Genomic DNA, 16,364 nt, shown 5'->3' on the forward strand with positions numbered 1-16,364 from the left:
AATCCATTAAAGACAAGGTTTCCGTTGGGGTAGACCGATGGAAACACTGAATGCAGATGTGAGCAAAGCCTAAGTCACAAGTCTAGAATTTTTTGGGGAAATTCTTTATTTTCACGACCGAAAGGTAAATTTTACATATCAAAGGAATACAAGGTATACAAAAGAAGTAAGAATACAAAGGCAATATTCTTGGTAAAGAAACAGTACCGTAGTGCAGTCTCACATGAGAGGCGTGAGAGGACATATCAATAACAAGTACCAATTGAAATTGAAATATCAAAGGACAGGACAATTAGAAGCATTAAGAGAAGGGGGTGGGGGACAATAAAGAGGAAGAAGAGAGAAATGTTAGGGGAGATGTAGAGCATCAGAGTATAGCATGCCACGATACCGCAGAGGGCCCCTAGTCGGGCTATTAAGCAAGGCTTGTCTCACGGAGGATATTTTTGTATGAGTCAGAACCTTGAAAGTCCATCCATAGAGCCCATACGTGGTAGAACTTATCATGTGCATCAGTGAGAGAGGAGGTTACATCCGCCATGTGCATGAGATCATTGACCCTAGAAATCCAAAGGGACAGAGAAGGAGGAGAAGAACTTTTCCAATTTAATAGGATGCAATGGTGAGATTCCATCACTAAAAAGTGTAGCAGTGAGTGTTTGTATGCATCAATAGGGATGTCGCAGTGGTGGGGGAGGAAGAAAGCTGGATCCAAAGGAAGGCTAGTGTCCGTGACCTCGCGGATCACCTTAACACCATCCCAATATGGAGTAAGTAGAGAGCAGGACCAAAAGGTGTGGAGGAGGGTGCCATTCTTCGATCCTTATCTCCAACAATAGGGAGAGGCTGTAGGAAAGAAGCGATGTAGACGAACCGGAACTCTGTACCAGCGAGATAACAATTTATAAGATGCTTCTTGATTCCGAGAGCTGAAATATTGAGCTCAGTCTCCCACTGCAAGAGGTAGTTAGGAAGAGGTAAATCAAAAGGATTTTGAAGTGGAGCATAAATCGTCGACAACGTGTGCCGAATCAAGCCAGAGCCATCGCACAACTCTTCCAGAGGCGTCTTGTTGGTCTGATACAAAGAGGGGGCGAAATGGAGGAAAAAATATATCGAAGTTGGAAGGATCTCCAATGACCTAAGGATTGTAGTTCAGGTAACTGAGACAAATCGGAGCTAAAAAGCCATTCCGAGCCACTCCGGAAATGAGAGGCTCTAAACTTGCCTGAAGTGAACCAAGATCGGAATATAGGGTTTGTCAGACCTGAAGGGAAGAGTGGGTTCCCCAGAATGGGATACAGTGAGGAATGGACTGGAAGCAGGGATAACCTCACCGAGGAAGTGGAGTAACATAGCAGTGTAGGACCAATTTTAGGGTGTTGGCGAATATGTTGGAGTTGGTTGCAGTCTAACCACGGGATGACAGAAAGAGGAACCTCAGTGAAACTCTGTTCCAGCCGCACCCACGGTTTAAAGATGGCGTTCCTGCATTAATCCACTATACGCGAAAGGTGTTAAGCAGTATAGTAAGTTCTGATATCAGGAAGGACTAGACCCCTTGATTCCTTAGTTCTACACAAAAGAGAGCGATTAAGTCTAGGTGATTTGCCAGCCCAAACAAATTAAATTTGCAAGGAATTGACCAATTTAAAAAACGAGAGAGGGGTGACTATAGGAAGGGCCTGGAACAGGTATAATATCCTGGGCAGGATATTCATTTTGAATATGGTGCATCGTCTTATCCATGTGAAAGTACCCTTCATCCATCTAGTACAGTCCGACTTTATGTCTGCAAGAAGAGGAGGGAAATTTGAGCTGAAAAGGTTTTTTATGTCAGCTGGGATCTTAACCTCGAGATATTTGAGGGCTACTGTGGTCCATATAAAGCTAAAGGACTGCTCTAAAGTAAGCAAAAGAGTATGTGGGGGGGGGGGGGGAATGTTCATGGCTTCCGATTTAGAAAAATTAATCTTAAAATTAGAAAGTTTAGAAAATGTTTGAAATTCCTGCATGAGATTTGGAAGGGATACGGATGGGTTGGTCAAGAAAAATAGAAGATCGTCTGCTTATGCTGCAACTTCATTTTCCGTCGCATTCACTTTTAGACCTGTAATGTTAGGGTTTGCTCGAATATGACAGAGAAAGGGCTCTAAGGTCAAAATAAAAATTAAAGGGGATAGAGGACAGTGCTGTCTGGTCCCGTTGTGAATTGAGGACTCGTTTGAGAGGGTGCCGTTCACACGGACCCTAGCAGAGGGACGAGTACAAGGATAGTATCCAACCCATCATGTGGGATTTAAGGCCAACTCAAAGAAGAGTTTTTTTCCATGTAAGTCCAATTGACTCTGTCAAAAGCTTTTCCAGCGTCTGTGGAGAAGCATGAGTGGTATATTAGATATCTTAGCCTTATGTATAAGATTAATCGTCTTTGTCGTGTTATCACGTGCCTCTCTACCTGACATGAATTCCGCCTGGTCCGTGTGAACGACATCCCCCAACAACGGCGCCAGACGCATAGTAAGAATCTTAGCAAAAAGCTTGACGTCTGTGTTGAGAGGAGAAATCGATCTGTAACTGGCACATTGTGAGGGGTCTTTACCAGGTTTAGGAATCACTACTATGTGTGCCCTGAGTGAGTCAGGGGGGATGGAAGAAGAAGTGGAGAGAGAATTTAAGGAGGCCAAAAGATGTGAGCTCAAAGTGTACGGTAGCGTAAATCCAACAGGGTCGGGTGCTTTCTCCGACTGGGAGTGTTTGAGAGCATAAGACAACTCTTGTAAGGAGATCGGGGTTTCCAAGGCGGTGAGGTTATCTTCCGATGGGGAAGGAAGGCCAGAGTTCGCAATATAGGTTTGAATGCTTGAATGGAAGTTACTAGAAAGCGTGGCTAGATTAAGGGAATCAGTGTTATATAAAGAAGCATAGAAGTCGCGGAATGAGGAAACTATATCTGACGGTAAGTGTACGCGAGGATGGGAAGAGGGTGTGTTTAAAAGGTACATAAGTATATGCTTGCTGAATACACAACGCTCTAGCGAGAGATTTACTACACTTGTTGCCATATTCATAAAAAATGGCGTTTACATTTAGCTAGTGTAGTTTTGGCCTTGGACAGAAGGAGGATCTTGAGTTCTTCACGTTTCTAAAGAAGGGCTATGTTAAAATCCGGATCGCGGGAACGTTTATGAGAGGTTTCTAAGATCTTAATCTCAGATAGTAGACGGGTAATGGCTGTGGAACGTTCCATTTTCAATCGATTACCATGATTGATAAATGTACCACGAATGACACATTTATGAGCTTCCCACGTGACGCATGGGTTAGTGTCGTCTGGCGCGTTAAATGCAAAATTCTTATCGATTGAGCGTTGGATATAAGATGTGACAACCGTGTCGTTAAGAAGGGAAGAATTCAATTTCCATTGAGACTGAAAGGGGAGCGGGGAGTGAAGAGAAAGGACCAGCGTGACGAGTGCATGGTCAGAGAAGGTGATCGTATCAATGTCAGCATATATAAGAGAATGGAGAGATTGAAGTTTGACAAAAAAGAGGTCAAGTCTGGAATAAGTGTCATGCGCTGGGGAAAAAAAAGAGAAGTCTCTGTCTGACGGGTGCAGGAGACGCCAGGTGTCAATGAAATGGTGTTCATGAAGGGACCGTTTAATACGGCGAAGTTGAGAAATCGCTAATGACGATGATCCGGTAGAGACGTCAATTGCAGGATCCAATGTAACATTGAAGTCACCACCCAGGACAATGGTACCCTCCCCAAATTACTTAAGAGCTTCCAAGAAGCCAATAAGAGCCGAACCTTGTCCTACATTGGGTAAGTATAAAGAAGCAAAGGTATATACCTGGGAGGCAACGGAGCCCTTTAGTAGACGCATTCGCCCCATACCATCACTGCGAGAATCAAGAAACTCCCATGGAAGGGATCGTGAGATGAGGATGCTCGTCCCCCTGGATTTCAGGTCATGCGTGTAGCTATGATAAGCAAGGGGAAACCACAAATTAGACAATTTGAAAGGCTTACGTTCGCATAAATTAGTTTCTTGAAGAAACGCAACATGAAGACGTCTACCTTTTAATAGATTCAAAAGGATTGAACGCTTTCCAGGAATATGTAGGTCTTTAACATTCAGAGAACCCACCAGCAGATCCATCTGCTCGTGACGCAGCATACCAGAAGAGAGGAAGAGGAAAAAAAAGGGGGGTGGGAAGGGAAAGAGAGTAGGGAAGGAGAAATAGGAAAGGAGGGGGGGACAAGAAGAAAAGGGGCGGAAACAAAGTTTGAAGATTTAGGGTATGTTCACACGCAGTGACCAAAAACGTCTGAAAATACGGAGCTGTTTTCAGGCGAAAACCGCTCCTGATTTTTAGACGTTTTTGTAGCAACTTGCGTTTTTTTTTTGCGGCGTATTTAACGGACGTTATTGGAGCCATTTTTGAAACACGGCTCCAAAAACGTCCCAAGAAGTGACATGCACTTCTTTTTCGCGGGCGTCTTTTTACGCGCCGTATTTTGACATTACGCGTAAAATAACACCTCGTGGGAATAGGACACTGTAAAACCCATTGAAAGCAATGGGCAGATGTTTGTAGGCATAATGGAGCCGTTTTTTCAGGCGTAATTCAAGGTGTAAATCGCCCAAATTACGTCTGAAAACACTGCGTGTGAACATACCCTTGGAGAGAAATACGAAATAATAAACTTTACGCAAGAGTGATAGGGCGGAGAATGCAAATCAATCTGTCCAATAATAGGGGGGGATGTATCTATCCCTCCTGTCTACACTAAAGAGGTCTCCACTGCCAATAGGTCGGTTACAAAACAAACTTCCAGAAAAATATGAAAACTATTATATCATTCAAATATAAACTCTGTACTAGACTCAGAAAGAACATAGATCAGGAAATTCAAGCTCCAATCTATCCAACAGGGCAGGATGGGTTAGACAAAACCAGAATAATTACAAAGTGAAGATCTATTAGCTGCACTGTAAGTGGGAGGGGGAAACAGGGAGGGGAAGTTTTATGGGGGAGGGATGTGAGGAAGGGGAAGAAAGGAAGGGCTGTCAGCGTGATTATGTCGGAGAGAAAAATGTGCATATCGAGCCAATAGTACAGAATGACAATGTCGTCTACCTAATAGAAACCTTTATCTCAAAAAGGAAAATCCAGAACTTGCTAGTAGTGTGAAGAACAACACAAGGTAATAAGCGATGGTAGGCAATACAGTACAAATGCGCATCAACGACCTCACAATATTCCCCAATGGTGCAAAATACAAATAATCAAATTGACCACGTTGCAGCATAAAGTAATGTATGAAAAGTCATGATGCGGTCCAACCGGTCTCAAGATACATGCATAGTAAAAAAACAAAACTATATAACCATGTTATAGCATTTTGAAAGACCGTAGAAGCCTGAACAAGAGAGCTAAGCACAGAGCAGAGAAAGCAATGTAATAATAGGCATTCAGACTGCCAACAATCTCAATGAAGTCATCACAGTGGGGAGGCCCGGCAGAGTTCAGAGACGTGAAAGCAAGGTATATAATAGGTATCCATAGCAAATGTGGAATTCAAATCCAAGCTTGCATATAAGGGGTCATATGTAGCGACCCAAAGTTATGCCTCAGGAGGGACTCTTAATGAAAGATCCCGACGGGGTGGACACAAGTCTGCTGGGAAGGACCTGTTGGTAGAAGGATGTCTGGAACGATGAGATCGTCTTCGTGGTTGCTGGTCAAATCTTTCTAGTGTTAACCAGTCGGGGACCGGGAAGGGAGCAATTCGCAAAAAGCAAAACAGGCCATCTAGATCAGAGTAGTGACGTAGTAGAAAGGTGTCGGAGTCCTTCTGGACAACCACATGGACTGGATGACCCCATCTATATGTCGCTCCTGCGGCTTTAAAGAGGCTCTGTCACCAGATTTTGCAACCCCTATCTGCTATTGCAGCAGATAGGCGCTGCAATGTAGATTACAGTAACGTTTTTATTTTTAAAAAACAAGCATTTTTGGCCAAGTTATGACCATTTTTGTAGTTATGCAAATGAGGCTTGCAAAAGTCCAAGTGGGTGTGTTTAAAAGTAAAAGTCCAAGTGGGCGTGTATTATGTGCGTACATCGGGCGTTTTTAATACTTTTACTAGCTGGGCGCTCTGAAGAGAAGTATCATCCTCTTCTCTTCAGAACGCCCAGCTTCTGACAGTGCAGATCTGTGACGTCACTCACAGGTCCTGCATCGTGACGGCCACATCGGCACCAGAGGCTACAGTTGATTCTGCAGCAGCATCAGCGTTTGCAGGTAAGATCGACTTACCTGCAAACGCTGATGCTGCTGCAGAATCATCTGTAGCCTCTGGTGCCGATGTGGCCGACACGATGCAGGACCTGTGAGTGACGTCACAGGTCTGCACTGTCAGAAGCTGGGCGTTCTGAAGAGAAGAGGATGTTACTTCTCTTCAGAGCGCCCAGCTAGTAAAAGTATTAAAAACGCCCCGATGTACGCACATAATACACGCCCACTTGGACTTTTACTTTTAAACACACCCACTTGGACTTTTGAAAGCCTCATTTGCATAACTACAAAAATGGTCATAACTTGGCCAAAAATGCTCGTTTTTTAAAAATAAAAACGTTACTGTAATCTACATTGCAGCGCCGATCTGCTGCAATAGCAGATAGGGGTTGCAAAATCTGGTGACAGAGCCTCTTTAATTTTGTCCAGGAGAGAATGTAGAAGGCGTCTCATATAGATTGTTCTGGAAGACACATCAGGGTAGACTGTAACCGTATTACCCTCAACAGTCAGCGGGCCGTGTGACCAGGCTCCTCGAGCAATTAAGTCCTTATCGGAATAATAGTGGAGGCGGCACAGGACATCTGTTGGGTTAGAAGGGTCGGTTGGACCCGAGCGAGCAACTCTGTGGATCCTGTCCATTAGAAAGTTGGATCCGGGGGTCTATTAGTGAGAGTATTAAAGATGACTGAGACCCTGGTGGAGAGATCGTCCCGTGAGCCCTTAAGGCGGACGTTAGTCCTACGACCCCTGTTTTCTTGGTCGTCCAATTGGAGAGCTAAAGACTGAAGATCTGCTCTATCCAAGATGGCTGCCCTTTCAAGGGAAGCCACTCTGGAATCAATGGTGGTTACAGCCTGCTCATTGAGAAGGGCTCTAGCGTCCAGTCTATCAACTTCAAGATGTATGTCCGAAATTGCTTGCTGGTGGGATTGCTCTATCTAGAGACAAGGGGTCCAAATCTTGCCTGATTGGGAGGGCTTGAATTAATTCACGCAGGAGATGAAGATTAATATGTAAGCCTGACTGCCCTTGCGTCATAGGAGGAAGAGTTAAAATGGCGGCCGACGACTCTCGGGAGAAGTTGGAACGGGGGGGGAGGTGAAGGAGGTACCTCGGTAGCTGGATAGTCCATTGCTAATCTTGGTGAGGAGGACCGAGACATCTGATGAGGAGAATTCTCAAACCCAGTTGAAAGTAAGAATGGCGGCGCCACTTCTTCCATGTCGGATGGTACTGCTGAGGGGCGCGACTTTGAGAGGAACCGATCAATACTCAGACTCTGAGCCGAGGATCTAGGTAAGGTACGTGCGGGTGTAGAAGAAGATGCCCTACGTTTTCCGGGCATCGCCAAGGAAAGTTATACGGTGTAATCTGCCGTTATTGCACTCAATGATGCGGAGCTCCCCAAGACGCGTTCCCACGGCTCCATAGCTAAGCCACGCCCCCAACAGTTGTACTTTTCATGTCTTTTCTTGAGCACATTGAGTAAACATCCACAGTTCAGGGGAAAAAAGAAAAAGCAAGTGAACCCTTTAATTATAGAAAATTTTCACAGAAGCATTATGGAACATCCAGGTTGTCTTGGGCAAACTTGAGATGGGTCGCAATGTTTTTTTTTTGGACAGCACCAGCTTCCTTCCTGCTGTTCTTCCATGAACACCATTCTTGCTCAGTTTTTTTCTAATAATGGACACATGAACAGAGGCTTTTGCATTTTGTAGTGTCTTCAGTAGGTCTTTTTTGCTGTTACTGTTATGGCAGGAAGGAGGGGAAAAGTGAGCCCTAATCTACCCACCGCCCTGTCCCTGCCTACTTGCAACGACCCGCCCTAGGCGACGGGGTACAACTTGGCGGCGGTCCCTACTCTGACTAAGTGCAAGGGAATACAAACAGGGAACAAGCAAGGGAAGGGGCAGTAGCCCACGGAACACCGTGAGGAAACCAGAGTGAACGAGCCAGTCAGGATCAGGATGTCACGAAGTATACGAACGCAGAGCAAGGAGCAGGAAGCAAGCCGGGGTCAGAGCGAAGCAGGATAAGCGGAAGCTGTAGCAAGGCTGAAGCAAGGCAGAAGCAGGCTGGAGCAAGGCTGTAGCAAGGCCAGGAAACCAGGAAGAATCACAAGCAATGAGGAAGAGAAAACGGCAGGTATAAATGGACAGGGGGCGGAGCTAACTCCGACTGACCAGGCCGCGATAGGCTCTCCCACTCCTGAGCCTGCCACCCTGATTGGTGGGAGCCGGAGTCAGTCTAAGAGGTCCGGCCTCAGGTGTCGATTGATTAATCCTGGGAGTATCCACAGACGTAGTGCCTGGCAGATCCTTTACAGTTACCCTTGGATTCTTTCTCACCTCTTTCAGGATTGCTCATTGTGCTCTTGGAGTGATCTCAACAGGATGCCCACTTCTAGGGAGAGTAGCAGATTTATCAGTAATGAGGCTGTGTGTGCCTTTTATTTAATGGGCAAAGCACCTGTGAAACTTATACTTCCTATCTATTATCCTTAATTGAAACACATTTTCCAATTAGCTCTTGTAGAAGTCATTAATAAAGAGGCTAACTTATTCTCCCTGCACTGTGGATGTTTACTCAATGTGCTTAATAAAAGACATGAAAAGTACAACTTTTTGTGTGTTATTAGTCTAGTTAGATTGTGCTTGTCTATAAGTGTGACTTAGGCTCTGTTCACATCTCTGCTACGTTCTTCTGTTCTGTCATAGGAACAGAAGAACTAAAAAATGAAAGTGCCGGAGCCATTGCAGCACAGACACTAACGCTGCACCCGGGAACCCATTGACTTTAATGGGTTCTGTCCATCGTTTTACCGGAATAAATACCGCAGCATGCTGCACTCTTTCTTCTGGCATTTTCACCAAAACTGTGACGGAGGTCCCTAACACAGTCTCCGACGCAGATGTGAACAGATCCTTAGATAACAACCAGACCACATTTTATTAGTAATCAATGCAGAAATCCAGGTAATTACAACTTTATTTATGACTTCTGAAAAAATAATAATACTTGTTGTCCATAACATCACATTGCAAATGTAATTTTCCAAAATGTTAAATAATCTGATTGTTGTCATGGGCAATTCAGCAGCATCAGCTTTTTACAGTACCATCCTGATTTACACTTCCCAGAACCCGTGCTCTGCTGTTGTGTGAATGGCTGGTTTGTGTAAATGAAAGGCTATTGGTAAGGGCCCTTTTACACCGGCCAATTATTGGGCAAACGAGCATTCACAAAACGCTCGTTCTTGATAATTGCCCTGTAAACAGGGCAACGATCAGTCGATGAACGAGCAAACTCTCGTTCATCGGCTGATTGTATTAGGCAGCATAAAATATTATCATTGTCGGCAGCACATCTCCCTGTGTAAACCGTGAGACGGGCTGTGTAAAAGGACCTTAAGTCTCTGTTTTTACTGTGCTACGATGTTCAGGCGGGGCTGAAGTTTTCCAGTAATTTTGACCGCAACAATAGCGCTTTCTGCAGCTTTATTCTTGTCATCAAACATACTTGAATTCCGACGGATCAAGACCCTTGTTTTTTTTAAATATGTATTGAGAATTATTTTTGCTTACTAGAAGAACATTAAATCGCTGAAATGCAAATATTCTAGGTTTAATGCTTTTTACAATAAAGTTAAAGCCTATGTAAACCTTTGAAACAGAATTTTTAAATTTTATAAAATGTCCGTCAGTGTGTCTTGTGCAACTTTTAAATTAGTTTTTATTAAAAATAGTTTTTACTTTTTGAGATACAGCTGTACTGTATTCTCTATACAGAGCAGCTGTAATCTTTCGCTAAGACCTGAATCTGTCAGGTCCGCGGGACTGATGGTCTCAGTGTCAGCGGGCGCAGGACCCACCTGTAATCTATCACATCTAAGTTTATAACTTAGATGTGATGGATAACAGGTGGATCCTGCGTGTCAGAGAAACGCAGGACCCCCTTCACTGAACTCGTCAGTCCCGCTGATCTGACGGATTCAGGTCTTCGCGAAAGATACAGCTGCTCTGTATAGAGAAAACAGCAGCTGTATCTCAAAAAAGTAAAAATAATTTTTAATAAAAACTAATTTTAAAGTTGCACAAGACACATTGACATTTTACTTTAGAAAAAAAAATTACTTTCAAAGGTTTAGATAGCCTTTCATTTGTTCTTCAAGTTTGTTAACTTTTTATTTTGTTTTTGTTTTTTTGCTAGAAGTCTCTTTCTGTACTGAATATTAGCAATAATAAAATTGATGAACTGAAGGAACTTTCAGTTTTGGAAAACATAACCCAACTTGTGGCTCTGGACAATAATTTTAATGATATTCAGGTAAGTTTCACATTTGTTCCAGCAAGTCCGTTTGAAATTCTATATATTGCATTTGTGCAAGCACCTGTGATAGCAAGCTACTTCTGAGTTATGCACCATAATATTATATTCTACTTTATATTCTTATATAAACCAGCCTACAGTGGCGAGCACCAATTACTTTCCTTTGTCTGCTAGCCCTCCTCAGATATTATTTTCACATATATACCCATTCAAAAGACATACCATATTTTACCGCTTACTTATGACCACTAAACCTAAAATACCTGTTTTTTTTATGTAAAGGACCTACTAGTAATCTAAATAAATATATTTATTAGGCCTCATGCACATGTTATATTACAGAACCATGTGGTACAGATCTGTAGCATGGCCCACATAGCCTGTAGTTTTTTAAGAATGCTCATGGAGGATTTTACTAATGGATTGATAGGAAAACATTGCATGCCATATTACACAGGTATTCAGAGAATACAGGCCCCAGAAGGGGGCCCATGGAGTGTCTATAGGTCTGTAATACAAGCCCTTAAAGATACTCTGTCACCACCTTATAAGTGCCCTATCTTCTACATAATCTGATCGGCGCTGTAATGTAGACAACAGTGTTTTTTATTTTGAAAAACGATCATTTTTGAGCAAGTTATGAGCAATTTTAGGTTTATGCTAATTAGTTTCTTAATAGACAACAGGGAGTGTTTTACCTTTTGACCAAGTGGGCGTTGTAAAGAGAAGTGTATGACGCTGAACAATCAACATCATACACTTCTCTCCATTCATGTCCATTTGTATTCACCGCACAGCGTGATCTTGCGAGATCATGCTGTGCTGTCACATACACCCACATTAACTTTACTGAAGTGTCTTGAAAGTGAATAGACATTACCTCTAGCCAGGACGCGATGTCCATTCATACTCCCGACACTCGCGAGATCACGCTGTGCTGTCATTCACAGAAACTTTACCGAAGTGTCGGAAGTGTGAATAGACATCGCGTCCTGGCTGGAGGCGATGTCTGTTCACTCTCATGACACTTCAGTAAAGTTAATGTGGGTGTATGTGACAAGACAAAATGATCTCGCGAGATCACGCTTGTCACGGCGTGGGGTGTGGACTAGGGATGCACGATGCATCGAAACTTCGATACTGTGCATCCCCAAACGGTTCGATATCGTTATTTCATGTATTTCGATACTTAGCTGTGCGGCCGCACAGCTGAGCATTGTAACACATGAATGTATGAGAGCGGGGCTGTGGCTGTGGCTGTGTAATACAGCCATCACCCCGCTCCTGAGTCCTGACAAGTGCGCGCTGTCAGGATGATGCGATTCGTCCAGCGCTGCACTAATGAGCGGCGGGAATGAAGACAGAACATGGTGGGCACGCTGCAAAACACCCCCATATTCTGTCTTCAGTGCCTGAACCGCCGCTCATTAGTGCAGCGCCGGCCGCATCTCCTCAGGCTGACCGCGCGTGCACTTAATGTCAAGCGGGGCAATGACTGTATTGCACAACCACAGCCCCGCTCTATAACAGTGGAGATCAGAGAAGCCTCTCATCTCCGCCGTTATTCCCCTGAATGCTCCGATCAAAGCTGACTGCAGCATTAAAAAGGAAGTGAGAAGGGGGGATGCCCCTTAGATCGCATCACAGGAATCCCTGTGACGCGACTAAAGAACATACCATATATTGCCAGACAGCCCAGGGACCATTGAAGGACCCCAGGGCTGTCCTACTATTTTTCCTGTTAGGGCATACTGAGGTATGTCCTAACAACTGCCTGTGTACTATTAGTACACAGGCTAATGTACTGGAATATAGATATATGCCAGTACATTAGAGTTAAAAAATGACTTCCGGTTCCGGCGCTGGCGATGCAGGACGCGAGTGACTGAGCTCCCGCTCCCGTCCAGCCTGCTTGCTCGCAATAGTCGCTCCGGCGACGACAATCAGCGGTGAAGCCACCAGCCCTGCACACAGAAACATACCCGGTGGTGCCTGTATGGACAGGTACCTCCTCAGAAGTGCACGTAAGCCAGCCATGGAAGATTCAGCCGCGGCCGTGGAAAAGGGAGGTAAGATGGCGGCGCTTCCCGCCACTTCTCCCCTGCTATACACACAGGAAGATGAGCTGCAGCAGCCTCAGTCCCAGCTTTCAAGCCCTGCAGACCCCATAGCCTCTTCTCATCCTGCACCTATTGATTATATAGCCCTGGCCCGTGAAGTGGCCAAGCAGATAGCGCCAGACCTGCAAAAGGCACTGGAAAAAACGGTGCAAGATTCCCTGAACCGCGTGCATGCGGACCTGGCACAAGTCACTTCCAGGACTGATGAATTAGAACAGCATATGACGTTGCTGGAGGATGAAAATGAGCGCCTGCAATCCAAACTTAAAGTGGTGCTGTCCGCTACTACGCAGTTGGGGGACAAGGTGGAGGATCTGGAAAACCGCTCCAGGAGGAGCAACCTACGACTCGTGGGTCTGAAGGAAGCGGTGATCCCTTCTGATTTACAGCGATTATGTGAGAGGACTTTGCCAGCAGCTTTAGGTCTTCCACATCCCTGTCGGGTGGAGAGGGCACACAGGGTGGCGCCGGACCCCAGAAATCTCCCAGCAGCAGATAACAACAGTACGCCTCGTCCCAGACAAGTAATCTTTAAACTGTTGGATTACAATGATAAGGTGGCACTTATGAAGGCATTCTGCAGCAGATCGCGTCCTTTGGAAATAATGGGCATGAAAGTGCTACTTTTCGAGGACTATTCTACGGAGGTCGCAAAACGCAGACGTTCTTTCAGCAAGATCTGTACCGCGCTGTTCCAAGCGAAAGTACGTTTTAACCTGCAGTACCCAGCCATCTTACGGGTGTTTCAAGAAAACGGGCGGACCAAGATTTTCGCCACACCTAAGGAAGCGGAGGATGCACTTACAGAGCTTTGCAGACACAGACCCCAGCACGAGGAGCGTCGCAGTCCAACACACAGTTCAAATCGCAAGTCAAGAGAAGTCAAACGGAATCGACTAGATATGGAGCGAACCTGGGCAGAAGCTTTAATGCCCACACCAGGAAGAGCCCGAGGAGGTCGATCCGGAAATGGAGGGGACTCTCCGAAGCCGCAGAGGCGACCGCGGGACCGCACCCGATCTACGTCTCCTGATTGACGGGCAAAGTTTTCCCAGCACCATTTTATCTGATGTGATGATGGTCATGTGGACGCTGTAGATCAATCGCAGGTTCCGATCGGCTGCAGATAAGTTTGCAGATAATTTTAAAGTTATGAGGGCGGCATTTGGCGGTCTTATAAGGCACCTTGTACCGGTCAGCAGCTGACCTAATGTTCTAACGTTATAATGTTAAAATGTATGCATTTTGTTATTTTCCCGCATTTTCACTACAGGGGATTAGAGAGTGAGTTAGGGCATGATTGGAGACCTCTCCTTGTGAGCGTGCTTGACCGGGAATGATACAGTGCCTTCCCTACGCAAGGGATTAGTTATATCTGCCACAGATCGCATACCTGGGGAAGGTTCGGTAGGGGATCTTGGAAAAGGAGACAGGGAAACCTAGCGGTGAAGCAGGATTCATTTTGACATGTTATGTTATAGTCCAAACGGACTTTATGATGTTAAACCGATGGTATAAGAATGTATAAATTTGTGTACCGGCGGCAAAGGGTTAATGAGGTGGTAAGGGCAGGTGCAGCTTACTCATTGAAGGTGATATATATGCAGGGCTGGGGGGGAGGGGGAGGGAGGGACGTGTTTTGGCACAACAGAAAAAAGTGAAGTCTCTTACGCCAATGGGTATTAAGGGGCTGGTGACCCTTGCCGCAGGTGATTTTTCGTTTTTTTTAGGTAATGGCCTGATGGCGTTGATATGGAGTTTAGTTTTGGTTTTTAAGCCGGGTTTTGGCTTTGTTCGTAATGTTCACGCATGGCTGTTGGGAAAGATGGATCTGACTCCCCGAACCTATCACGACTTTTAGACATTTTAGCTCATCTTATGCACTGCCCAATAACATGAAAATAATCTCATGGAACGTTAAAGGGCTTAGGTCCCCACAGAAACGGACCAAACTTTTGCGACACATGAAACGAATATACCCAGATGTAGCCCTATTACAGGAAACTCACCTTACCGAGCCAGAATTTAAGTATTTGCAAAAATTCTGGGTGGGCCAGGTTTTTGGCTCGCCGGCAAGGGAGGGTAAGGTGGGAGTTATAATTTTGGTACATAAAAATTTTACGTTTACGCTGGTGTCCCAGGAGCGTGATGATGAGGGACGTTGGATCCATCTAGTGGTGGAGCATGCAGGGGAAACTATCAGTATTCATAATGTGTATGGCCCAAATGCGGTTAACACAGGTTTTTTTGGTCATTTGGAAGCCCAACAACTCCAGCAGGATCGTACTAGGCTTTTAATTCTAGGGGGAGACCTTAACACTGTAAGGTCCTCCAGGGAAGATAGGAGCGCAGGGACTAGTTCGCAGAGAAATAGGGATAAGATCTTGCCAGACTTTTTAAGACACACTGCCCTAACAGATGCTTGGAGGAGTCTACACCCTGATGCGCGGGAATACACACATTTTTCTCATGTCCATCAGCCATGGTCGCGTATTGATTACTTGCTAGTTAATGACGCCTTATCTCGACGGTTACGTGAAACGGCGATTGAGGATCTCGTTATTTCGGACCATGCCCCGGTTACCATTACTTTGGCCGACACAGTAGCTAGGGGAACGGATTTTATTTGGAGGTTCCCCTCCTTTCTGGCAAAGGATGAGGGCTTTCTACAGAAGCTAAAGGGGTGGTGGACGGAATTTGATGGGGATAATGCGGTGTGCATACACAGCATTTCTACACTCTCCATCAACGTCTTTGGGGGAGAAATGGAGGGAAGCTAAGCGGCAATTTGATCAGTGGTTAGACAAAAGAGAAAGTATTTATCGGTCCCAATTTGATGCCGAGCTAATGCGTTTCGGCAATAAAGCGGGCAAATTATTAGCGCGACTAGCGAAGGGAAGGTTTGCACCGTCACACATTTCAACACTTAACGATTCCAATGGAAATCCTACATCAGACCCAAAAAAAATTAACACTATATTAAGTAAATACTATCAAGCCCTTTACTCAGACACGCCCATAGAAACCCAAAAAAGTTGGGAATTTTTGGAGAAGGTAAAGCTGCCAGGGCTCACTCAGGAGCAGTACGACCACTTGAGCGCAGAGATTACCTTAGAGGAAATTCAGAGCACCATTAAGACCTTATCCAACGGAAAGGCACCGGGTCCAGATGGATTTACAGGAGAGTTTTTTTTAAATCTCTGAGAGAAGAAATTAGCCCTACCTTGGTGGCATACTATAATATTTTACTAAGGACCGGTGCTCTCCCAGCAGAGGCCAAAATAGCGCATATAAAGGTATTACCCAATAAGGGGAAGGATCCTCTTGACCTGGGGTCGTACCGTCCTATATCACTGATAGACCAAGACCAGAAATTACTCACAAAAGTTTTGGCCAATCGACTGGCTACGTATCTACCCACATTGGTGGGAAAATCCCAAGTAGGATTTGTAAAGGGCAGGGCAGCAGTGACTAATTTATGCAAAGTGTTGACGGTGCTAGAAACAGTCAGGCACGATCCCCAGCCAGGTACCTGGCCGGCACTATTAGCGCTAGACGCAGAGAAAGCCTTTGATAACATACAGTGGGAATGGCTGGGGAT

At 45.1% G+C, this 16,364-nt stretch overlaps 1 protein-coding gene across 6 annotated transcripts in view; it reads left to right on the plus strand.

Annotated features, from left to right (window-relative positions):
* PPP1R42 (protein phosphatase 1 regulatory subunit 42) overlaps positions 1-16,364 on the plus strand; it is a 125,026-nt gene that overhangs the window by 24,100 nt on the left and 84,562 nt on the right. For all 6 annotated transcript variants that reach the window (XR_012847624.1, XM_075826154.1, XM_075826152.1 and 3 more), the window contains exon 5: positions 10,524-10,640. Coding sequence is in view for 5 of the 6 variants with exons in the window: in XM_075826154.1 (XP_075682269.1) it covers positions 10,524-10,640 (117 nt within the window). In the remaining variant the exon portion in view is untranslated. The remainder of the gene's footprint in view (positions 1-10,523; positions 10,641-16,364) is intronic.

Source organism: Rhinoderma darwinii, chromosome 5 (genome assembly GCF_050947455.1).
Source record: "Rhinoderma darwinii isolate aRhiDar2 chromosome 5, aRhiDar2.hap1, whole genome shotgun sequence".
NCBI lineage: Eukaryota > Metazoa > Chordata > Amphibia > Anura > Rhinodermatidae > Rhinoderma > Rhinoderma darwinii.